The sequence below is a fragment of the Mytilus trossulus genome, chromosome 3 (assembly GCF_036588685.1).
Source record: "Mytilus trossulus isolate FHL-02 chromosome 3, PNRI_Mtr1.1.1.hap1, whole genome shotgun sequence".
NCBI lineage: Eukaryota > Metazoa > Mollusca > Bivalvia > Mytilida > Mytilidae > Mytilus > Mytilus trossulus.
Genome location: NC_086375.1, coordinates 34,297,918 through 34,322,373, shown reverse-complemented (window position 1 = coordinate 34,322,373; position 24,456 = coordinate 34,297,918). Strand labels below are relative to the sequence as shown.

The following is a 24,456-nucleotide window of genomic DNA, read 5'->3' as shown; positions in this document are numbered from 1 at the left end:
CTACATGTAAACGTCAAAAACTCCATTCAAATTCCCCTGTACCCATATCGTATATACTTACTTTATAGATAGAATCATATACATGTATCTTATCTCATTCTATCCCTAGTTTGTCTACTCTATGTCAGCATAAAAGCGAGTTTAATATTTTGTAAATGCGACTGTATGATGGTGCTTACAGGAAAGCTTAATTCCCTTTTGCAAACAAAACTGTTACTACCGATGCTGCTACCGAATTGCTGATGGAGAAGGAATTGGAAGAAGACATTGATCATTGTGTTGATGATAATGTGCTACCTTTAGAAACACAGAATGCCCTGAAACGACTATAAACTTGGAAAAGAGCATGCATGAGTGGCGAGAGATTGTGCGGTCTTGTGTGCTCCATGTTCATCACGATAAGGATATCAGCAGACCAAATTATGATTCTGAAACGATTTAACTGAACCGGTCATAGAAAAAATTGGAAAACTCTACTGAATCGATGTTTGTTTTATGTTCTGGCAGCAGACTCAAATTGATTTTCGGATGATTATCTTACATATAAATTTAAATAAAGTTGTAAAAAAATTTGATGTTGGTAAAAGTCTTAAAATATGAAAAATTTATATAAAAAGTGTCCAAATTCAAAACATTATCAAACTCTCTAAAAATGCCTAGAATGCAGGATTTTGCACCATTCATTTCATACCCTCAAAAAAAAATTTCGCCTCGCTTCGCTCGGCTCAATTATTTTGTCTCACTAAAATAAGAAGCCTAGTTACAGCCTTGAAATTCATCAGTGGCACACTTTACTTAAGGGCATACGATACAGTTTTGGTCCTGTATTTACAGGTTCATGAAAAATTTGCATATAGGCTAGTTTTTACCTGATTAAATCAAATATGTAATAAAAAATATACCTTCATGTGCTACTTTTTGAGTTGAATGAGGTCGAAATTTTGTATATTTGCTCAAAATCCAGATTTGTGGCCGTAATTTCTTTTTCGAAAGAAAGACATAAATTTTTTGTTATAAAAGATAAACACAAATTATTTTTTGTTAAATAATCGGTAATTTCTGTATTTTATAAATATCCTCAAAAAATATGCAATTTTTTATTCAGAAATAACTCATATTTATCAAATGTTCATGAATTGAGGAAAAAACGTAATTTTTTAATGCATGTTTATCAAAATTAAAAAAAATCCTCTATTTACAGTTTTATAAAATTTGGGTCACATAATCTCCCTGCAAAATGAAACAAAATGCCGTTTTGAAAAATAGGGGTCCATGAACTCGTTTTCAAATTAAATCAGTTTAAATGATGAAAATCAGTCGAAATATGCATCTTTGCCTGATATGTCACAGTTTGACGTCGTGAAAATAACAAATTACGTTAGCAACGTCATTACCGTCCCTGTAACTGTATCGTATGCCCTTAATCAGGTTATATATCTTTATAGGAATTAAGTGTTGATTTTAGATAATTGATAGGCTTTTTAAAATTTATTGACAATTTTCCTCCTGACAACTAAGAGCAGGACATATTGTACAAACTTTTTCTTATTGTTGAAGAAAAGGAAGTTCGCTGCATAGTTTCAAAATAAATAGCTTTCCATAACACTAATATATATAGAAAGGGGATTAATTGAGGAATTTAAAAAGCAAAAAAATATAGGGGTCAATGTGCTTGTTTTCGAAATATTAGCCATTGGAATTTTGACGGGGAAATGATATCTCTTGATTTTTCATAGCTTTATCATTGATCAGTTAAAGTTCTCAAAAACTATTAAAAAATAAATAAGATGTTATAAGACTTTTACAAATGGCTTATAATTATACATGTAAAAGATTAATTAAAAGGAAAACGAGGTTCCATGGGCAAACTTTTTTAAGGCATTCAAATGGATAAAACCAGAGGATTACGAAAATCTGACAAAAAATCCAAAACATGACAAGCAAACATCCTTATGATATTCAGGTGCTTCTATTATTTATCACTGAACCCGAATAAAGTAAAAACATGTACATTTAGTTAATTTTATTGTATGATGATAATGATGAGATGAAGATGCGTTCAGTAATGAACAATAAATTATTTCACCATAATTTTTATAGCATTTTTATCTGACACAGTATAAGAATCCCAGCGTTTCTCTGGATCATATGGTTCCCATCGACTAGCAGGGAAAATGTGTTTGTTTCTTTCATACCAAGATCTAAGACAAACTTTGCCGGCATGGGACTCGTCTTTCTCCACTGAAGCGTCACTGACCAATCGAACATCCTCGTGCACATCAAAGTTAAATAATGGTCCACTTTTTCCTCTTGCTTTTGTCACTATAAAATCATAGAAAGTATAATGTTGTGCAATAATTAAGTCTTCTTTTACATACATTAACTGATCAACTGTGACTGATTTCAAATCATTGAATTCTCTCCGTAATCCTTCCAAACACTTCTGTAAGAACTGTTGGATACTGTTCCCTTTCCTCATGCGTACCTGTCTACGATGTCCAGAACCATCCCAATAACTATATGTTATTTCAATCTCTTCATTCTTTAATTTCTCTTGCTTAGTGGCCCATTCTTCACGGAGTTGTTCCCTATAAATCAACGAAATAAACATTAACTGAAAAGTGTCATACAAATTGAAATCAACTGAGTTTTACTCAATATTAACCAACAGACAACTCTTATTCTGTCTCTTCCCCAGTGTCTTTAAACTTTGAAGTTTAAAACAGGAAGTATTCATCTTTGATAAAAAAATTTAAAAAAAATCTTTGTGAAAAAAACAAGCTTAAACCTCTTAAAGATTCAGAAAACAAATGGAATAGATATAGGAAGATGTGGTGTGAGTGCCAATGAGACAACTCTCCATCCAAATAACAATTTAAAAATTAAACCATTATAGGTTAAAGTACGGCCTTCAACACGGAGCCTTGGCTCACACCGAACAACAAGCTATAAAGGGCCCCAAAATTACTAGTGTAAAACCATTCAAACGGGAAAACCAACAGTCTAATCTATATAAACAAAACGAGAAACGAGAAACACGTATATATTACATAAACAAACGACAACTACTGTACATCAGATTCCTGACTTAGGACAGGTGCAAACATTTGCAGCGGGATTAAACGTTTTAATGGGCCCAAACCTTCTCCCTTTTTCTGAAACAATAGCATAACATCACAACATATAAAAACATACGATAAAATATCAATTAGCAGACTTAACTCAATCAAAAAACGTATGATTACACAAAGAACGAATAAATTTGATCTGCGATATCTGAATACAAATGCACAGTTAATTAAATATTAGAGACAAACAGTCATGACCAAAAGGCTATCAAATAAATTCAAACACACTGAGAAATATTTAACCAATCAATGTTCACTTTAGAAAAAAAACGGTTTTTTATAATCTTGAAGTTTATACAAATGTTGTAAGAATAAGTGAAAAATTGAAGATATTACAAATAATCAAAGCTGGTATACAGCCAAGATCCATATAAATAAAAAATGACAAAAAAGCATTATAAACAGTATCAACAGGTCGAATTAACAAGAAAATACGATTTGAGAGTACTCGCAGTTACTGACAGCTAGTTAAAAGCCAAAACCAATTAATAGTAAAAAATCATGCATCAGAGACTAAAATCGACTAAAACACATCACAGGGATTTAGTATTTTAACGTCATTAATAGTCAAAGAAGACATGACTTGTGCAATGCCAAAAATAAATGTATCGACAGGTAGTAGTATAGTGAAGAGCGACTTCTATAGAAATAAAAGTTAACGTGGCTGTGTCCCCTATACATCTCGCCTCAAAAGATAATGAAATTTAGTTATGTTTTAATTTGCTAATGACAAAATCAATATTAGTGCCAATGTGAACTATATTCAGAGATCTAATTACAATATTTTTTATTTTTTTTATTTTTATTTTTTTTATCCAACATATATAATATACAACAGTACAGTTATCAAACAATAAGTTCATATATATTTAAATGTAATATAATACAACCTATTAGAAAATGTATAGAACTTGAAAAATAACATTTTGTTTGGATTTTATAATTGTATCTTATTAAAAAGGTCATACAAAAAAAAAATATAGAGAATTAATAAATAAAAGAATTAAAAGATGATTAAAGAAAAAGAAAAAAAACAAAAAAAGCAACAAAAAACAAAAAACCAATATAAAAAAAAAAAAAAAAAAAAATCATTTTGATGTCTGCAATTTTTTCATAGTTGCTAATCCACCAAAGTATCCTGTAAAGCCTCTTGGTAAATGCACCAAGCTTGATTAAACTTTTCAAAACATTTATTTTTAACTGATATCTTCTTCTCCAAAAAATAATGATGCTTTATTTTTTCAATCAATGCTGTTAAACTTAATTCTCCTTTAAAATATCGTGTATTATATATATATTGTTTAATCCAGAGAAAAATATTGTTTTGAGGGTCACCTTTGTACATTCGTGTTAAATTTCCAAACAAAAAAATATCCTGTGTAAATGGTATACTAATACCGTTATGGAGAAACCACATTTCAGTTTGCTCAATAAATTGTTGTACATAATAACAATCCCACAGTATATGTTCAATTGATTCAAGTTCAGTCTTACAAAAAGTACAATATGGGTTTTGCACAATCCCAATTTTGTTTAAAAACTATTTGTTGCCAGAATTTTATGATTAATTCTATACTGAAGCCATTGTAGCTTAGTATTTTTTGTAATAGCAAATGGTAGTTGAAAAATCTTTTTCCAGTTTTGATTTTCTAAAACTAAAATTGCTTCCCATCTTTTTACTCCTGTAGGAACAGTGTTGTTTTTATTTAGCACCAAATACATATCTTTTGATCCCTTTTTGCTTTTGAGAATGGTCTTTATAACTGATGGTATGAAAGGAGATACTAATTTATAATCTCCCCTTTTAATTTTTTTGGAAGTCTTAGTTAGCATAGAAATTATGCTATTATATTTCATGATGTCTATATCCATCTGAAAACACTCCTGAAATTGATAAAAATTTAGAAAGGTACCATTCTCCCCCACAATATCATTTACATATAAAATACCCTTACTATGCCAGTCTTTGAAAAAAACTGGTTTGTTATCAATTTGGAATAGGTTATTCATCCAAATTGAACTGGAAAGAAAATATTCCCAGTCGTGCAAATTCATTTCTTTTTCAACTACCATTTGCCAAGCACCCAGTACATCTTTCCAAAATTTATTCTTAATACTTTGCTGTAGTTGCTTTACATAGCTATTACCACAACTAAATAATCTATCTTTATCAACATATGACAAAAATATATTTCGCCATTTACAATCATTTCTACAAATTCTTCTAATCCAAGTACATTTCAAAGCATTTATAAAAGCATGTAAATTAATCATTTTTAAGCCTCCATCACAATAATCTTTTTGTATTACATCTTTTTTCACTCTATGAACTGGTGAGTTCCAAATAAACTTATACATCAGTTCATTTATCTGTTTAATAATATCTTCACTTGGATTAGGTAGTGACAATATTAAATGATTTAAAATTGGCAACATAAGTGTCTTTACAACAGTAATTCGACCAATAACAGTAATGTTACGTCTAGACCATTGTTTGACTAGTCTTTTTATTTTTACAATATTTTCATCATAATTGATTTTAACTAGTTTTTCTAAATCAACATCAAAATTAACACCCAATAATTTAAAGGATGTGCTTCCCCAAGTAAGATTTTGATTTGTACAAAGTGTCTCTGTGCTGTACTTTTTACTTCCAATCCAAATGACATGAGTTTTGGAAAAATTTATATTCAAACCAGAAATTTTAGCAAACCAATCTAGTTCCAATAATGCCTCATTTAAAGATTCTTCACTACCATCTAAAAGTAGTGATGTATCGTCAGCAAACTGCGAGAGTTTGTGTTCAACATCAAGAACTTTGATTCCATTTATATTTTTGTTATCTCTTATTTTTAACGCTAAAATTTCAGCACAAAGAATGAAAAGATAAGGCGATAATGGATCACCTTGCCTACAACCCCGTTCAACAGTGAAAAAGTCTGAAAGATTCCCACCCTGAATGACTGCTGAATTAATGTTTTGATAGAGCACTTTCACCCAATTTATAATAGAATCGCCAAAATTAAAAAATTTCAATACATTTAAAAGAAATTCCCATGAAATGGAATCAAAGGCTTTTTCAAAATCTATCAGCAATAAAAGGCCTGGTATATCATTATCTTCAGTATATTCCATGATATCATAGATCAATCTTAGATTTTCCCCAATATATCTTCCACTCATAAAACCTGTCTGATCAGTATCAATAAGTTTAGTCAAAACTGTTCTAAATCTTCCTGCTATAACCCCAGAGCCAATTTTATATACAGTATTAAGCAAAGATATAGGGCGCCAGTTTTTTAAAAAATGTCTAGGTTTGTTACCCTTTGGAAGACATGTAATTATCCCCTGTGTTTGAGTAACAGAAAGTTCCCCTTTATCATACCCTGCATTCAGGGATCTTACAACAAAAAATTTTAAGTCAGGCCAGAAAAATTTAAAAAATTCACTTGAAAAACCATCTGATCCAGGCGTTTTATTGCTTTTCATTCTTTTTAAAGTTTCACCAGCTTCCTGAACTGATATTTTACCTTCTAGTTTATTTTGTTCATCCAAAGATAACTTTCTAACATTTACATTTTGTAGACTATTTTCAATATCTTTAGGTTTACAACATTCAACATCTCTGTTTTTGTACAAATTTTCATAAAATATTTTAACCTGTTTAAGTATTTCTTTTTGGTTAGTTACAATATCACCATTTTCGTTTTCAACCTTTGGAATAATCTTGCTGGTAAAATTCTTAGATTCAAGTCCACAAAAATAACTTGTGGGTTTTTCTCCCTCTTCTATCCACTGTATTCTAGATCGAACTATTTTACCATGCATTTTTTCCTTTCTGAATTTTTCTAGTTCATTTTTTTTGTCTTCCAATTGCTGTATAGAACCTGAGTTTACATTTTCTTCTAAAATATTAATGTCATCTTTTAAAGTTTTTTCCCTTCTCTCTCTTTCCTTCTTTTTGAAGCTAGAGTATGAGATAGTTTTGCCCCTCACCTCCATTAATAGAGTTTCCAAAAACAACTGACTGTTAATTGTAAAATGAAGATCATTATTATTCACTTCATTAATATTGTCAAAATTATATACCAAGGCTGCATACTGTTTTTTTACATCCAAAATTTTTTCCTTGGTAACATTAACATAGTCAGCATCATACAACAAAGAATTATTGAACTTCCATAAACCTTTCCCCCTAATGAATGGATTCAATTCAAGTTCTAGAATAATTCTAGAATGATCCGATCGGTAACTGGGTTCTACACAGCAATTTTTCAAAAACGACAAAATGTTTTCAGAAAATAAGAAAAAATCAAGCCTAGCTTGTTTGAAAGGTGATTTTTTTCTCCAAGTGTATCTACACAGGTCAGGAAAAAGTTCCCTAAAGGGGTCAACTAGAGATCTATCGTCAATCAATTCTAATAGTTTGTCTCTAGCATTAGGATTATTTATGTGTAAATAATTATAACAATCTAAATTTGGATTTAACACAAGATTAAAATCTCCACAGATAATAAAACACTCATTTTCAAAATCATCAATAATTGACATAATATGCTCATAAAAAAATGGACTGTCAGTATTTGGGCCATATATAGTTATGAGAGTAAAACGGACTTTATCTACAACCAAATCCAAAGCTAAGTAGTTTCCATCAATGTCCCTTTTTTCTTTAAGTACTTTCCACTCAAAATTATTTTTAAACATAATAGCTACACCTCTTGAATTTGAAGAAAAGGATGAAAAGTAGCATTCATATCCCCATAACGTTCTTATACTATTTTCTTTATCCACTGTGAAATGAGTGTCTTGAAGACAATAAATGTTATGGTTTCCAGATTTTAGAAAACTAAATACATCCCTCCTTTTAGATAAATCACCCAGACCCTGACAGTTAACAGACAGTATCTTTAAAGAGCCCATAATGGTTTGAAATATGTGTACATCATCATTTCATATAAGCATGCATTTTTACATATGATCATCCATATTATACATTCACATGAGACACAAAGACATATACGCAAAGGTTTGCTCAAAACATCTAGATATGGTGGTATAAAAATTCTCAACATACATGTATTACCAAGCCTCGTACATGGACCAACAGTGTTATTCAATACTTTACAGACATTCAATTCATAGAAAAAAATAAAATTAGCAGACAAAAAAAGTGTTAAAAAAATTAAATATTTCAATATGTTTTGCCACATTGTAGTTGGGATTTGTCAGTTTATGCAGTTTGCCTTATATGACACCAACAAAATAATAGTTCAACAAAAAATTAAGACTATCTGTACAAAAAAAATTAACATCAATATGTATTTTAGAAATTAAATCAATACTATACATGATCTATAGTTAAAAGAGAGATAACTCTGATTTTTTTATACAAAGAAAGGGAGATAAGCACAAATATTAAGTCAAATATCAACAATGAACTATAGAATTCTCAAAACTGTCCGTGAGGTCTAAGTTCTAATTACGTAACATCTATTTCCCTTGCTGTACTCTGTAATGAATGTCATCATATAGTCCAAATTTCAGCTGAAGTCCTGCAGGTGTTCTACCATAAATTCCACAATTAAAGTACCAGACAGACTCAAACTCGTCAGTTTTTCTAAGTCTCTCAATTAAACTCATGTTTCTTTGAGTAACGTCATCCACAAATCTAATTTTACTGGTCAATTCTTTCCTACATCTCATAATTTGGCGCTTAACATCACTACTGAATAGCTTGACAATAACTGGATAGGGCCCAGCCTTTTGGGATGGTATACGATGGATTGCAACCACATCTCTGTTTTCTAATTGCACATTTAGTTCTTTTTTCACAGTTTCCATAAAGTCTTTTCTAAGATCTTGTTTATCCTTTCTTGGAAAATTTATTATTTTAATGTTATTTTTTCTCGAGTACTGCTCGTTATAATTGCTGCTTATATCAGCCTGTCTTGAAAGTGGACTTGTTTCGTTTAAGTCTCTTCTAATTGTTGTATTGGAATACTGTATAGCTTGTATCTTATTTTTCAGGTCTTCATTTTCTATAGTTAAAGCATCAAATTTTTCCTGCATTTCATTTTTAACTTCTTCCACTTTTTCATCAATCTTCTTTTGTACAGTTATTTCAAATTCATTCATCAGCTTTTTGACAATTAAAGTAACCACTTGCTCAAGATCACTAGTTTTAATCAGATCTTTTGTTACTCTATCAAGGTCCTCTCTCCTTGTCACACCTTCAAGTTTGATTTTAATTTCATCAATATCCTTTTGAAAGTTCATTATGCCAGATAAGTCTAAACTATTGTTTGATTCATTAGATACGTCTGAATGAGTTCGTTTACTAGGTGGTGGTTTATTCTTATCTACTTTTGCTGCAAGCAATGTCTGAACAGTATTCACAGGTTTAGTAGTAGGTCTTTTGTTTGTTGATTTTAAACCAGCTAAATTTTGCCCTGAAGACATACTGTACATATATTGTCACCTCTAGTAGTAGAAATCAATAATCAAATATCAAAATAGATCCTTCTGGAAAAAATCTTTCACAAGTCACAAAATTATTCCTGTTGAAAAATATTCCACAAAAATTTTATCATTCTAATCTCCATTGAATTAGCTATCACATAGTACTAAATTCACAGACAGTGTCTTCCTAAATTTGTCATAAAGCTGCAAAAACTGGGAGCTAACTTTCTAAGGTGTTAACTGCTCAGCAGCCATATTAATTACAATATTGGTACGATAACCCTTACTTATAAGTTTGTTCAAAGGTTCGATGAGTTTACAAGGATCACATAGTGATTTCCTCGCTTTAAGTACAATATTACCATAAAATTTAGGATGAGAAATACCATTTTTAATAAGCTTTCTACAGGTATAGCCAAATTTACTAATCAAATCTTTGTATCTATGAAAGAATTTAGTAAAAGTTTTAAGTAATTTATGGTATCGAAATCCCTGACACAACAATTTACCAGTGATGCATTGATTACGTTCGTTAAAATCTATGACATCAGAACACACACGGGCAAACCGAACGAGTTGCGATATATAAACACCGTATGATGGAGCCAAAGGCACATCGCCGTCTAAAAAAGGAAAATTAACAATAGGAAATGAAAAATCGTCTCTTTTGTCGTAAATTTTAGTGTGAAGTTTCCCGTTTGAAATTGAAATGTCTAAATCTAGAAAAGGACAACTGCTGCTGTTTATGTTATATTTAGTTAAAGTAAGTTCGTTTGGGTAAATTTCTGAAGTATATTTAGAGAACTCTGGATTATTCAACGAAAAAATATCATCCAGATAACGGTAGGTATTTTTGAATGTATCAACCAAATGTAACAATGATGGGTCTTTACTGAGTTTGGTCATAAACTGAGATTCATAGCAATATAGAAATAAATCTGCTATTAAAGGGGCACAGTTGGTGCCCATAGGAATACCTACTACCTGACGATACACTTTATCGCCGAAACGTACATAAATGTTATCAAGCAGAAAGTTTAAAGCTTCAATCATATCCTCACATTTCCAGTAAGTGTATCTAGCATACTTTCCTTTTTCGTTACAGAAAAAGGCCTTAAACGAGTTACAGCAAATAAAATTACAATGAGATTTTTCGAAAGACCATTTTATCAAATACAAAAACTTTTTCTTTATAAGATTGTGTGGAAGTGTAGTGTACAGAGTAGAAAAATCATAACTGTCAACAGAATTGTAAGGACCATTGAAAGCATGTATTTTATCTAAAACCTCTAAAGAATTTTTAACACTCCAAAAATAATTAATACCATTATTTTCATAAGCTTTATTACAAAAGTTAATAACCAGTTCTTTGATAGTAGTAAGGGAGGTGGTTAGAAGCACTGATAGATTAGTAGTAGAACACTTACTCGAAGCGGAGATGAAACGGAATTTAAATGGTTTTTTGTGTAATTTCGGTAACCAGTACATGGTAGGGACTTTCAAATGTTCGGAAGATGCTTTAAGCTGGGCAATAGGTCTATAAAACCTAATATCATAATGCTTATCTTTACTGGCTGCATCGCTTTAGATATGTCAGTAAATACTACCCATACATTTGAATTCACATTATGTGATTTCCCTAGACCTTCTTTGCTCATATAGGTTAAATTTAAATATCTGTGTTTTATGAAATTTTGATCAAGTTGCAAAAATATTGACAGTATATTCAATCTTAGAAATAAATATAATTCTCAAAGCATAGTGGAAGCAGATTTGAGGCTATGAAGTACACTATTGATAAAATACTATACCTGAGTTTGTTTTCTTCTTCCTCTCTGTCTCTGTCTGGCAGGAAACTTGTATCAACATCAGGATTCTTACCTGCAAATATATAATTACCTCCCTTTACACAAAGAAACAATGTAAACATCATAACACTTGACTGAGGTGCTCTATACACCAAATTTCAACTTCATTTTATATTTTAACAGCTCACACAGTATTACTTCAACTTGTTAAGTTTTCATTAAGAATTTCAACATTTTTTTTCTAATGCCTTCTTCTTTTAAATGGTTTTGTCAGGATATTGAGGAATCAAGGATGGCTAATTCAAACTGGTCAACAGTTTGGAAAATAAAGCTTGAAAAACACTTGTTGAGGCCTAATCCTGCTTAATTTTTTAAAAACACTTTTTACTACAAGAATTTTTAGTAAAACCAAGGTACAAATGTATTTGCAAAGGTATTAAAACCCAACTACAATAAACAATTAAATATGACAGAAGATGTGGTATGGTTGCAAACAGGACAACTCTTCACAAGATACCAAATGACACAGATATAAAACAATCATATTGGAACATTTCAAACTTTGAAGCTGAAACTGAAGGACACCTACGGATGCGGGAATTCTTGCTACATTGAAGATCCATTGGTGGCCTTCAACTGTTGTCTGCTCTATGGTCGGGTTGTTGTCACTTTGACACATTCACCATTTCCTTTCTCAATTTTATTTGTTCATTTTTATGGTTCTGTGAATTATAGAATTTGGTTGTTCAGCCTTTAACATTTTCCCATTACGGAGGTGTGCCTATATTGGCAGAAATTAATTTGATAAAGATACATGTGATTAACAAAAATGTTTTATTTCATTTTCATTATCACTCTGTTACAACTTTTTTGTTAGTTAATCAATACTTAAATTTTCAGTTTAAGTTGAAAGCAGCTTCTTTTCTGTTGACAGAAGCAATCTCCTTATCAGAAGAATTTTGTTTTCTTATTTGTTTGGATATTAAAGACAATATTTATGGCATACCCAATCTTTTCTTTTTTCCTGTGTCAGCTTTTGGAATTTCAATTATTTCTTCTTCTTCTTCCTGATCATCCTCATCTTCATCTTCATTCATTACAAATGATAAATTGGCTATCTAAATATAAAAGAGAAAAATATATACAAATTATAGATCAATAAATGGTGAATGTATCCATTGGACTAAGATGATGTGCCCGCATATAAAGTTATAAAAGGCCACAACTCCAGAACAGTAAAAGTGACACCACCAAAATTCCATCTTTATTTGATGTTACATATGTAATAAGAAACTGTGTATATAGTTTAATAACATTTGGTTGAAGTAGACAACAAAAACCTATTTTGGAACATACGGATAAAGGTAGCACTTCAAGTCCTAATGGTGATGGTGGTGGCATAAAAATTTAAGGAAGATGTGTGTCACACTTTGTCCTAAAAAAAATTAAGCAATGTGATATTTTTTGAAATATTTGCAAATGCAAACATTATAAAATGAAGTTTACACAAAAAGTATACTTTCTTTCTTGAAATAGTTATAACTCAAACTATTACTACTGATGTACCTTCAGTTTCTCCTTTTTCTTTCTGTCCTCCTTCTGTTTTTCTATCAACTGAGCTTCAGCATTTTTCTTTGCCAATTGTTTTTCTCTCTTTTTAACAATATCTTCTTGCTTAGCTTTCATTTCATCCAATGTGACAAGACCTACAAAATTAATTCCAAATTTTTTAAACTGGAGATGTATTGTTCAGTTAATTTTTAAAATGCAGATCATTGAAATGCTGCACACTAAAATGTAATTATGAAATTTAAAATAGTACATAAACATGTATTGTAATTTCAAAATTTCAATTTTTTTTTTCTGATTGTGAAAATTGTATCAGGATTAAATTCCCAAATATTCGGTATTGGCATTTTAGGAGGAGCTGAAATTTTGTACAAGATACTATCTACAATCCATTATACATGTACATATAGCTATCAAGCACAAAAATAAATGAAATTTACATCAATGACTAGCAATTAAAACAGTGTCTTGAAGATATGGCTTTCATAATTTCATAGATTAACAAATTTACCTATAGTGTTCGACTTCAACTGGGCTTCAATTGCATCATAATGAGTAGCAAACTTATTCTGTATGTTTCCAATTTTAAGTTCTTCTTCAATTTTTTTCTTCTTTGCTTCTACTTCTTCCTGTTCTTTTTGTCTTTTCTTCATAAGAATCATTGCTCTTCCTCCTTCTGAGGCTGCTCCCTTGTAATGTGCCATGGTTCTTTAGTAGTAACTTCTACAAAATAAAAGATTCTGTTTATTACAACAGGTGAGAGTGATCTTCAAAACCTTTATGATCTTTGAATGTATATATTTTTCAATAGTTCAGTTAAAAAGAAACAGTGATTTCCTCACAGCTTTATACGGTATACCAGCATGGTGATATATTTTTGCACTGGTGCTGTGTTAAAATTGTAAATGTGATCCTTTATTTCTAAAGTATATAACATGCATATGGTGAGATTCCTTTATCCAACAGGTCTCGAGAAAAAAAGACAAACAAGAACATTAGTTATGTGCTAGTATAATGATCTCCTACTTCACATAAATTGTACCAACTGAAAGCCTGATTTGTATGCAGATGACAAATCTGTTACATATTTTGTACTTGGATCAAATAGTACATGTATGCTACAAGAAACACACATGACAGCTATAGGGTACAGTGGAATTCTTTTACAAAATGTGAGCAGTGAAAAACAAAATTGCATTTTGATAATGATTGTCTTTCTTGGAATCAACAGATTAACAAAGTATGTATGTTAACAATTATTTTTTGATGAATGCAAAGAATATCTTGAATTCTAAAGATAGTTAAGTGCAGATTTATGACATATAATCCTACCTAGCCCTGATAAGTAGACAGAGGGGCACAGCCCCCCAGAAGCTCCTAGATTTTAGGGATTTCAGACTTAATTTTTTTACTTACGAAAATAGGATTAATTCGGTAATATTTGGTTCAATTTTTTGTAAGTTAACATTGTATTTTTTTTTCTAGAGTAATGATTTGTTTATTTTTATACTTCCATTGTGTTCAATTTTGTGAATATAAAGTGAAATTTCATAATGTCCAAAAAAAAAACTATTTTCAACTTTCACTGAACTTTAATATTTATAAAAGGGGGTACATGTAACTATAAAAAGGGGGACAAATTTAAGGATTCTTTACTATTAATATAAATGTGTGTTTTTTTTACTTCTTTAGAGCTGTTTTTTTTAGTAGGTAAAACTTACATGAATGAAGAGATAAATGAAAAATGAACAGATCGATGCCCGATTTATATAATTCCAACGTCGTCAGTCAGCACCAGAAGCAGCGCATCTATTTTAGGTGGGCAAATATCCACTTTTTTATATGGAACGAACTCTGATGTCCAACGGCCCCAGCTTGTCTGACAAAACAGCTGTTGGAAGTCAGACTAATCTTGGACTACGGCCCCAGCTTGCCTGTCTGGCAAAACAGCCGTTGGATGTCAAAGTAATCTAGGACTAGCTATAGGTTGTTCGATGCCTGACACCTGTGAGTGACAGTTAAGGGCATTCCTATGGTTTTACACTTCAGTGTCCCAGAATTCAAAGTTTTTGTCAAAAAGTCAAATCTTAAAAATGCAAGTTACATTTTGTTACAAAAAATTATAGAGACAAGTGCTTGTGGTCAGGGGCCTCTAAATTTTATTCTGACCAAGGATTTGTATAGTTAATGAGTAAAGAGTATGCTGTGTATGCCCGCATGACGTCATATTGGGCTGCTATACTTAGTAACAATAGCAAATGATACCACGTGTGGTGAAGATTTTTCAAATAAAGTTATTATATTAAGTATTTAAGTTTGTTTTATTTGATATCACATTTTTGTACCCTTTTCACTAATGCTAGTTTTACCTTCCAAAAGAATCGGTCTAAAATAAACAAATTTTCTAAACTTACAAATGTATGGCAGAGGTCTTTTTGCATGCAAAGTTAACTTCAAGGGCATTAAGTCACATGACTGTCAGGTGGTTAGTTGTAACACTTAAAGTTAATTTAAATAAGGAAATATGCATGCTCCTTACAGCTTTTTACCGAAAAAATAAAATATCAGTCAAATTTTATTTACAGAAAAAAAATTGTCAGTGGAAATTACAAATAATACTCACCAACCTCACTTCACCAGTGGATTAACCAAAGTATTTAACAAAAACATGAATGTATACAAGACCATACAAGGCTTCAAAGTGCCTCATTCAGAAATGTGTACAAATTGTCCAAAAAAGACATCAAAATAATATTTTATATCTTAAAGTTGTATATTTAACCATTTAATTCTAAGTTTGATCTCCTCTAACACTTTGATATTAACTTAAGTATCAAATTTATAACCAATTCCGGATTTGAACGACATGTGGTTTCTGACTTTTAACCCATTTTATAAATAGGTCAAAAACACAAGACGCTTGTTTTTGTCAACAAAGGTGCCATCGATCTAATGAACTCAAATGAAAAAATAAATTAAAGATCGAAATATATTTCTTATACAACTATTTTATGCACAAGTATACTAGCGACTCTCAAAATATAATGTATGTCTATGTTCAAACATATAACAGGGAAATTCGGAAAAATATGTTAGTAGGTCGAAAATACATTTACACGAGGATAAAATCATCATTTAAATCATAACTTCATAAATAAAGTCACAACTAAAATCACTAACAACAGAACCAAAATCGGATACATTATGGTACGTATTTCCGTTTCTTTTTTTTAAACCAATAATAGGGCTCTTCACAGTTAGTTCGGCCATGTTGGATAGGGGGCAGATTTTTTAGAAAGAGGTGGAAATAGTATGAAAGTATGGGAAATCCTATGTGTGTTTCCAAGCAACTGCTCTGTTTCTATGATGTTTTCCCGTATTTTTGTCCCCTATCAAATATGGCCGATCTAACCGTGAAGAGCACTATTAAGTTACAAAAAATAATAGACCACTTTCGAGTTCATCCGTCACCGGAAAAAACTCGTCAATTATACGCGCCTTTATCATCGTCATTTGTGCGTTTAGGGGCGTCGTCACTTCCTTCCAATGTTGAGCGAGTGGTTGGAAAACTATAATTCTATATTGTACGAATTATTCGGCAAATTGAATTCTCAAAATTGACAATCAACACTGCTGTCATCAGGGAAATGTCAGTAAGTACCTACAGAGCAACCATTATTTCTAGTTTATCCTGCACAAAGACGATCACTAAGACGCTTGATGAACGTAAATAGTGCAGGGATACAGGCGAGCCCCTCTATCTGGTAAATGACGTCATAAAGGCGTGTATAATTGACGAGTTTTTGCCGGTGACGGATGAACTCGAAAGTGGTCTATTCAATAATTCATACAGACTGACTTCGTCCTCATTTACAGGTAATGCCTGCCTCATATTATATTCATGCGTGCAATTGTGAATCGTTTGTAGTGGTGTTTATTTGAACATTACTTACAACAGTAAAAAGCTCAAACAATTGTCAGGACTAGGAAATAACTTTCAGTAAGGTAAAATTATGTTATTAAAAAATTTCTTTACTAAAATGAAAATATTGCATAGTTGAAATGAAACTTACGTTAAAACTAGGATTTGCTTAATAAAAAACGCAATACTGACTGAGAAACTTTTCCATTCGAAAAATAATTAATTTGTGGGTTTTTCACATGTTTTATAAAATAAAACCAGAGAACAATCGAAAAGAATATTTTAGCGTTCATAGAAACATGGATCTCGTTCAAAGACTGAAACAAAAAGTAACCACAGAACCACCTCCTGTTGATATAACAGATAATTTAGAGACTTTACAATTTGAGAGTGCTTTAACAGAAGAAGAAAAAGCCTTACTTCATTTACGATTTAGGTCACATGCATTGACAGTTACAGCATGTGCACAAGCAACATACTTCACAGTTGTTCTCAACGAAGCAAGGTATATTTCGATTTGACAACTTAAAGCATTAGTAAACAATCATTTTGGCCTTATACAGACAATTGAATTACAATTTTATCAATACACCTTATCGCTATTTGTCCGCCATTACTGGACATCACACAGGGTCCCGTAAAATGTTGACGTCATAATTCAAAATGTCTGACGCCACAGTGGAAAAGTGATTGTGGTATGACGCCAATAGTTAAAGCGGAACAGATTCTCCGGTCAAGCGGAAATAGCGATAAGGTGTATACTACACATTAAAAATAACCAAACATACATAAAGTAAAAGAGGGGAAGGGTCGAAATCTAATAAACATTAGCTTATCTCACCACATTTTCCTGTTCATGTCCCAATTCAAAAACCTTCTCAGTTAACGTTGAATGTCATATCTGTAATACTTAATGTGTATTGTATTATAAAAAGTTGCATTGGGTTTTTATACCAGTTTTGGATTGTTTCTGTTAAATACAAATTATATGTGTAAGGCCTAAAAAAAAATGTTGTGTTTCCGGTCACCCGACCGACCGTCCTTCAGACCCCCGACTCAAAACTTTTTAAAGCTGATGTGGGAAAAAATTTTTTTTTTATACCTACCGACCGTTTTTTCTGAAAGAAAATAAAAAATTCTAAGTCCCTCGATCTTTTTATCGCCCCAAAAGTAAACAATTAACGTCTGTGTTCTACATACAACATACTGAAAGTTGATTTATTCTAATAAAAATTATTTGTCTAGTGTCATGTGTTATTTTATTTTGTTTCTTTTAATAAAGATTATAAACACATTTTGTTTTAGTTTATTTGCATTCCGACTTTCCTTTACCTGGGATACGAAAATAAACTGTTCTAAAAATAGAATTGTTTCTATGACATAATATGTACACTGTACATTGCTATGCTTTGATTAAAATAAGCTTTTAACCAATACTTCACAGTTTACAATTATTTTAACAGTACGTTACAGTAGAAATGTAATGAATTGCCTTTGATATCGATGCAGTTTGACAGTAAAGTAAAACCTCGTCAGTTTCGTATATATATGCAAAGCAGTAATGGGGCCCTGTACGGGTTATTTGCTGGACACAAGTGTTGAAAGTGAGAAAATATAATAATTAAGAGTAAATACTCTTTTCATAAAATATCAAAAATAAATGATTCATGTATAAAATTCTTCAACCATATATAAATGCCCTACAATATTTAACATTAATACGGATCACCCCAAGCCCAATTTCTAGAGTTCACATTGGTTATGTCATGATCAATAATGAGTAGGAGTTATTGTTTTTAAAATTAACCCCAAATGTTACAAATCTGACAATCCAAAATTTTTGGTCCTGAAATTGGGGAATTAGGTTTAAAAAGCTAATTTCCATGGGGAAGAGCTGCCCAATTTTTTTTTAGGTTTGGACTTTTTTTCAGGGGTATTTTAAAAGGGGGTAAACTATTATACAAGTTGAAGTTATCATATAATATATAAAATACAAAAGAAAATGAATGGATATTGCTGATAAAAACTCACACAATAATCTAGAAAATTGTCAAATGGTCTTAAGCAATGAACAAAGTGCCCATGCCTGAGACAGCAATGAAGCATAATATTAAAAAAAATAAATTAAAAAAAATCCCTACCTACCGTCCCTTAAAAATTTCAAGGGGGTGAATGGAAACACAACATTATTTTTTTTAGGCCTAAATAACTTCATTCACAACTGACATGTACATGTATGATACACCTTATCACTATTTGTCCACCATTACAGGAGTCAGGTCACAGGAACATATATATCGACAGGACTTGACACTCCCTAATTGTAGCCAATTTTATTGTTGGGTCATAGTTAATAAAGAAACGATTCAGAAACAGATATAATGTACATATTTGTTTTTCATTAATTTTTTGTACCGGTACATAAATAAGGCCATTAGTTTTGAATTGTTTTACATTGTCATTTCAGGGCCTTTTATAGTTGACTATGTTGTATGGGCTTTGGTCATGGTTGAAGGCTGTACAGTGACCTATAGTTGTTAATTGCTGTGTCAATTTGGTCTCTTGTGGAGAGTTGTCTCATTGGCAATCATACCACATCTTCTTTTTTTATAAGTTGAAATCATCTTTGCTATTATAATGTATACTAATAGTTTCAGATAATACCAATAAAATATCATTCTTACTAAGTTTTAAAGTGGTGCCGATGTATCTAACTTGTAATCTGTCACTTCGACATGTTCAATTTTGTTATGATCACATTCCTTTCATCACAGAAGGGTACAGAATGCTTACAGGATAATAAAAAAGTGGCGTTGATTGCATTCCCAAATTTAAAACCAACGTTATTATAAAACACTTCACATCAAATAAATCACTCTTATTTTGGTCAATTTATAGGACAAAATATATCTACTTTATGATAAAACTCACAAATATTAATTTACAAATAGAATTATGATAAATTTATTGAGCTGTTCCAATAGTTTTTCAGCCAGACACTACCAAAATCCATAAGTCTCCCGATTTCTTGTAAAGTCTGAGATTTTATCAATTTTTTAACTGAATAGCCTTTCAGATTCATTTCCTGTTAAATACAAGTGAATAAGAAACTTTTGAAATTATGTTCAGACAAGTTTTATCTCCTAAGTTTTAAATTTCAGGCAGCTGAGGCGACAAATCAAAAGTCCACAGAAGAAAACTGCAAAAATTTTGCAAGACAGAGAACCTAAAGATCAAGTGAAGGTTGGAATACTTGGCTGTGGTCGACTAGGAAGTCAGTTAGCACATTGCTTGTTAACTTATGGTGGTATCAGACCAAAGGATCTTAAAGTTTCTACAAGACGACCAGAAACATTAGGTAATACATGTTTTAGTAAGATCAAACATAGAAATAGCAAGATATTTTACTCTATGGATCTGTAAGATGTTTTGCTGGTATCTATAAGACATAAGACATTAGGTTCAGATTATTAGATAAAATAAAGCAATTAACAATCAATCAATTTTAATTCAATAACAATGGGAGATAACTCTCTAATATTTTATTTCTAAAAAACTGTTCTTGTGCTTAAATTTTTTGTTTTAACCATGTTTTTAATGCTTCCAACCTCTCATAATAGCTGTTTATTACCAATATTGCAATGACCTTTATTTGCAAGGTATTCACTTACTTGACAAATTCTTTTCTATTACAGAAGTATAAGTAAATGTTATGTATGTTTACTTATCTTATTTTTTACCCACACTGAGGCCACCTCTCTCAATTTCAAATAAGAACATATAAAACTATCATATCAGTTCATAAAAAGCAATAATGATCATAATTATTGAAATGACTGTAGCAGTAATTTTTATTATTTTTTCAGAATACCTGCAGAGTAAAGGTGTTGACTGTTTCTATGACAACATAAAGTTAATAACTACATCACATATAGTTTATTTATGTGTACTTCCATCACAGATTCCATCAATTGCTGAAGAACTTAAACATAACATACCACCAACAGTTATATTTTATTCTCTGGTCAGCACTTACACAACAAAGAAGTTAAAACAGCTTTTACTGACATCAAACATCATACATCCTGAGTTTACATGGAGAGATGATAGTCATACAAACACATGGGATTGTACACTTAATGTTAATGCTGCTTTAGAGAATCCAGACACTGTTGAGATGACATGTCCAATTGGATACAAAAAGTCAGGTAAAGGTTTCATTCCACCAATGTCATTTTGTTTGCATCAGGTTTTGTTTAATTTTATTATTCCAATGTGTTCATTAACAAATTAATCATTTTGTGTGAAAGTATTTTTGTTTTATAATGTTTGTAAACCACATTAGATTGAGTAATCTCCCTTTAAAGTGAAAATTAAAATTGAGCTTGATATTCATATGATGAAGACATAATCTTTCAATCAGTTTAATTGAGGTCTGCAGCTGGTATGTCAGTAACTGCTAGTAGTCCTTTGTTACTTTATGTATTATTGTCATTTTGTTTAGTTTCTTTTGTTACCTATTCTGACATCAGACTCAGACTTCTCTTTAACTGAGTTTTACTATGCATATTGTTGTGCGTTTGTTTTTTCTACATAGACTAGAGGCATAGGGGGAGGGTTAAGATCTAAAAAAACATGTTTAACCCAGCCACTTTTTTGCACCTGTCCCAAGTCCTTAGCCTCTGGCCTTTGTTAGTCTTGTATGATTTTTAATTTTTAGTTTCTTGTGTTTAATTCAGATTTAGTATGACGTCCATTATCATGATTATCACTGAAGTAGTAACATCTTTGTTTAGGGCCAACTGAAGGACTCCTCTGGGTGTGGGACTTTCTTGCTGCATTGAAGACCCATTGGTTACAGCCTTTGACTGTTGTCTGCTGTTCGGTCAGGTTGTTGTCACTTTGACACATTCCCCATTTTCATTCTCAATTTTATAATCTTTAACATTTCTTTTTTCATAAACAGTTATTTAAAATGATATTATATTTTTCTATTTGTTCAAATTATTTTATTTTCAGAAAGCATAATATGTACTAATGAAAAGTTTGCAGAGCAAATGCTATTTGCTTTTATGAACTGGTGTACACAGTTACAACTGACAAAAGTAGAAACTCTGGAAGTTATTCATTCTGTATTGTTTCAAGATTTGATGGAAGATAAATTCAGGGAAGAAGATTTCATCAAGAGGACAGATAATCTAGTGGGGTAAATTACAGTAATAAATATATTTACAAGTATTGAATTATATGCATGATTTCAATTTCTATTAAAAAAAGGAAGATGTGGTATGATTGCTGATAGGACAACTATTCATAATAGACTAAATGACAAAGGTGTGAAAAATTACAGGTCACCATACAACTTGAATTTTACTTATCATATAATAGTTTGAGTTAATTAAAAGCTATTTTGTCTAAATTTTGAAAAAAATGTGTAATATTAAAATACTTGAATTTGCTTTAACTGCGATATAGTTTTTTTTGTGCTGATGAGGAGAAATCACTTATCAATCAATCATATAATCAATTTTGCACCTTTGATAACAATGTTTTTTTGCGTATTGTGGTTGGAGGCTCAACATGCATAACTAACAATGCTATTGCAAAGACAGGCACAGATCCAGAGGGGGGTTCCCTGGTTGGACGATCAATGCATTTGAATGGGGACATGTAATTTGAACCACCCCCCCTTTGTCCTGGGTTAGGAACCCCCCCTTTTTAAAATGGCTGGATCCACCCCTGAAAGAAAAACAATGAAAAACAATCATTTCCTTAAAACATTTCAAAAACAATTAAAGATTAAACATCACAAACCCCACTATAAACAAAGATAAAATTAGATGCTCCAGAAGCGTAATCTGTTCTTGTTCCATGTGTGTCAATGATTGTGTTACTCATGCAATAATCACAGCCTCTGATAAATCTCATATAGAGATGATACATCCAAGGATTGACATATTCACCATTTCCTTTCTCAATTTTATAAGAGGATGAAACATATTTTTGTAGTATAAATAACATAATTTTAATAAAACATAGAAATTTTTGCCAGACCACAGGAAAAGAAATTTTTAAAGTTTTCTCTCTTTTAGAATGTATTTGCCTTGATTGTTTTTAATTCTTCTGCTTTCAGAATGTTTCCAAGATTTGACTTGGTAAAAGTTTTTCAGGTGAGGACACCTGTCCAAAGAAAGCTAGTAGAAGATGAACACTTAAGGAAAACATTTGTACAGAAATATTTATCTGTTTTTGATACATATATCAAACAAAGAGCACAGGCATTGTTATCAGGGATGGTAGATAACTAAGAAATATTTAGCTGAAAAACATTTTTATGGAATAACTGTGATATGATATTTATTTTTGTTGTTTTTAATAAAATATTTTTATTTCTCATAATATCTTTTTATAATAGATGATGGATTTTTCATGTCATTTGTCTGGATTGGGGTGCATTATTTCTATACTCTTTTAATTTTTAGACCATTTCCATATCTTTTATCTTTATCTTTTGAACATGACATTCTCTATTCTTTATATTTTACCTCCCCATTATAATTTTTTTTTATTTGTTCCCTCTTAATCAAGCACCATTTGTCCATAATATATATTTTCTCTATTCTGTAAACACCAAACGAACCCTCATTTGTTTAAAACATATCATGTAAAAGTTGGTGATTATAAAAATGATAACGCTAGACTCTAAGAATGGTAAATTACCTGTATTCAATTTGTCTTAGACTGGATTAAAAGAATATGAAATAAGGGATCAGGTCTCTACAGGTCCTTCAAATCTGCTGTTGATAAAACATTTATAGGAAGAAAAAGATTTTAGAGATTATTGGGTTTATGTTAGTTTATTGTTGCAATTTCTTTCACAATTTGATATTTGATTAGCTTTGATTACATACAATAAAAGCTGGTTATATTTGGTTCATCACTGAAACTATCACCTGATTTGGAGGTTGTGTTCTAAAGTATTGCCAGGATTAAGGTAACGTGCCATTTTTCAAGCAAAGCTTTTCCTAATTTTTAAAACCCAGTGGTATGTTGTTAGTTACATAGATTTGTTTTTCAACATTAAACTTGTCTGACAGGTCAAATTAAAGGCTTGAAAATTTGGTATTTTCGGTTTCATCACAAAGCATGCTGAAATTAGGTTTAAAAGCAACGGCTGGTTGGTTATGAATCAGAATTATGTGTCCTAGTAGTGTGAAATTTCTTCCAACAATTGTTAAGCTGTGAATTAGCACGTTAAAATCTGGGTCATTGTGTTGATCTGGTGCAGGTATTCATGTTCAGAATATAGTTTAATTTGCCACTGGAATCCATCCTAATTAATGAGAAAGAGAGCTAGTTTAATTACATGGAACTTCGGAACATCATAACAGATAGCAATGACTACTGTCTGAAAAGGGACTCAACAAAACACTGAACTATATTTGAATGAGACTAACAAGAAGCAGTAAGGATATTGAAAAAACAAACAAGCAAAACCAAGTACACACTTCCACCAAAACTGAGAGACACATTGGTTAGAAAAAATTTGCAAGCTTTCCAAACCTCA

At 31.1% G+C, this 24,456-nt stretch overlaps 2 protein-coding genes across 2 annotated transcripts; one reads left to right on the top strand and one right to left on the bottom strand.

The window, feature by feature from the left end:
- Nucleotides 1-2,037: 2,037 nt before the first annotated feature.
- LOC134711303 (protein FAM50A-B-like) lies at nucleotides 2,038-17,029 on the bottom strand. Its single transcript, XM_063571832.1, has 6 exons — nucleotides 16,921-17,029; nucleotides 13,479-13,690; nucleotides 12,965-13,104; nucleotides 12,405-12,516; nucleotides 11,402-11,471; nucleotides 2,038-2,588 (listed from the first exon to the last, which is right to left on the bottom strand). The coding sequence occupies exons 2-6, from the start codon at nucleotides 13,669-13,671 to the stop codon at nucleotides 2,078-2,080; spliced, it is 1,026 nt and encodes a 341-aa protein (XP_063427902.1). The 5' UTR covers nucleotides 13,672-13,690; nucleotides 16,921-17,029; the 3' UTR covers nucleotides 2,038-2,077.
- A 118-nt stretch (nucleotides 17,030-17,147) lies between these two features.
- Nucleotides 17,148-23,232, top strand: LOC134711302 (NADP-dependent oxidoreductase domain-containing protein 1-like). The gene is made up of 5 exons (XM_063571831.1): nucleotides 17,148-17,394; nucleotides 20,051-20,247; nucleotides 20,756-21,097; nucleotides 21,909-22,095; nucleotides 23,023-23,232. Exons 1-5 carry the CDS (start codon nucleotides 17,189-17,191, stop codon nucleotides 23,195-23,197), a joined length of 1,107 nt encoding a protein of 368 aa, XP_063427901.1. The 5' UTR covers nucleotides 17,148-17,188; the 3' UTR covers nucleotides 23,198-23,232.
- Nucleotides 23,233-24,456: the final 1,224 nt, after the last annotated feature.

Coding starts and splice junctions, on each gene's coding strand:
- LOC134711303 (XM_063571832.1), bottom strand. CDS start 13,671: ATGGCACATTACAAGGGAGCAGCCTCAGAAGGAGGAAGAGCAATGATT. Junction 13,105..13,478: donor GTTGAAGTCGAACACTATAG/GTAAATTTGTTA, acceptor TTAATTTTGTAG/GTCTTGTCACATTGGATGAA. Junction 2,589..11,401: donor GAAGAAGAAAACAAACTCAG/GTATAGTATTTT, acceptor GTTGATTTATAG/GGAACAACTCCGTGAAGAAT.
- LOC134711302 (XM_063571831.1), top strand. CDS start 17,189: ATGGATCTCGTTCAAAGACTGAAACAAAAAGTAACCACAGAACCACCT. Junction 17,395..20,050: donor GTTGTTCTCAACGAAGCAAG/GTATATTTCGAT, acceptor TTTAAATTTCAG/GCAGCTGAGGCGACAAATCA. Junction 20,248..20,755: donor AAGACGACCAGAAACATTAG/GTAATACATGTT, acceptor TTATTTTTTCAG/AATACCTGCAGAGTAAAGGT.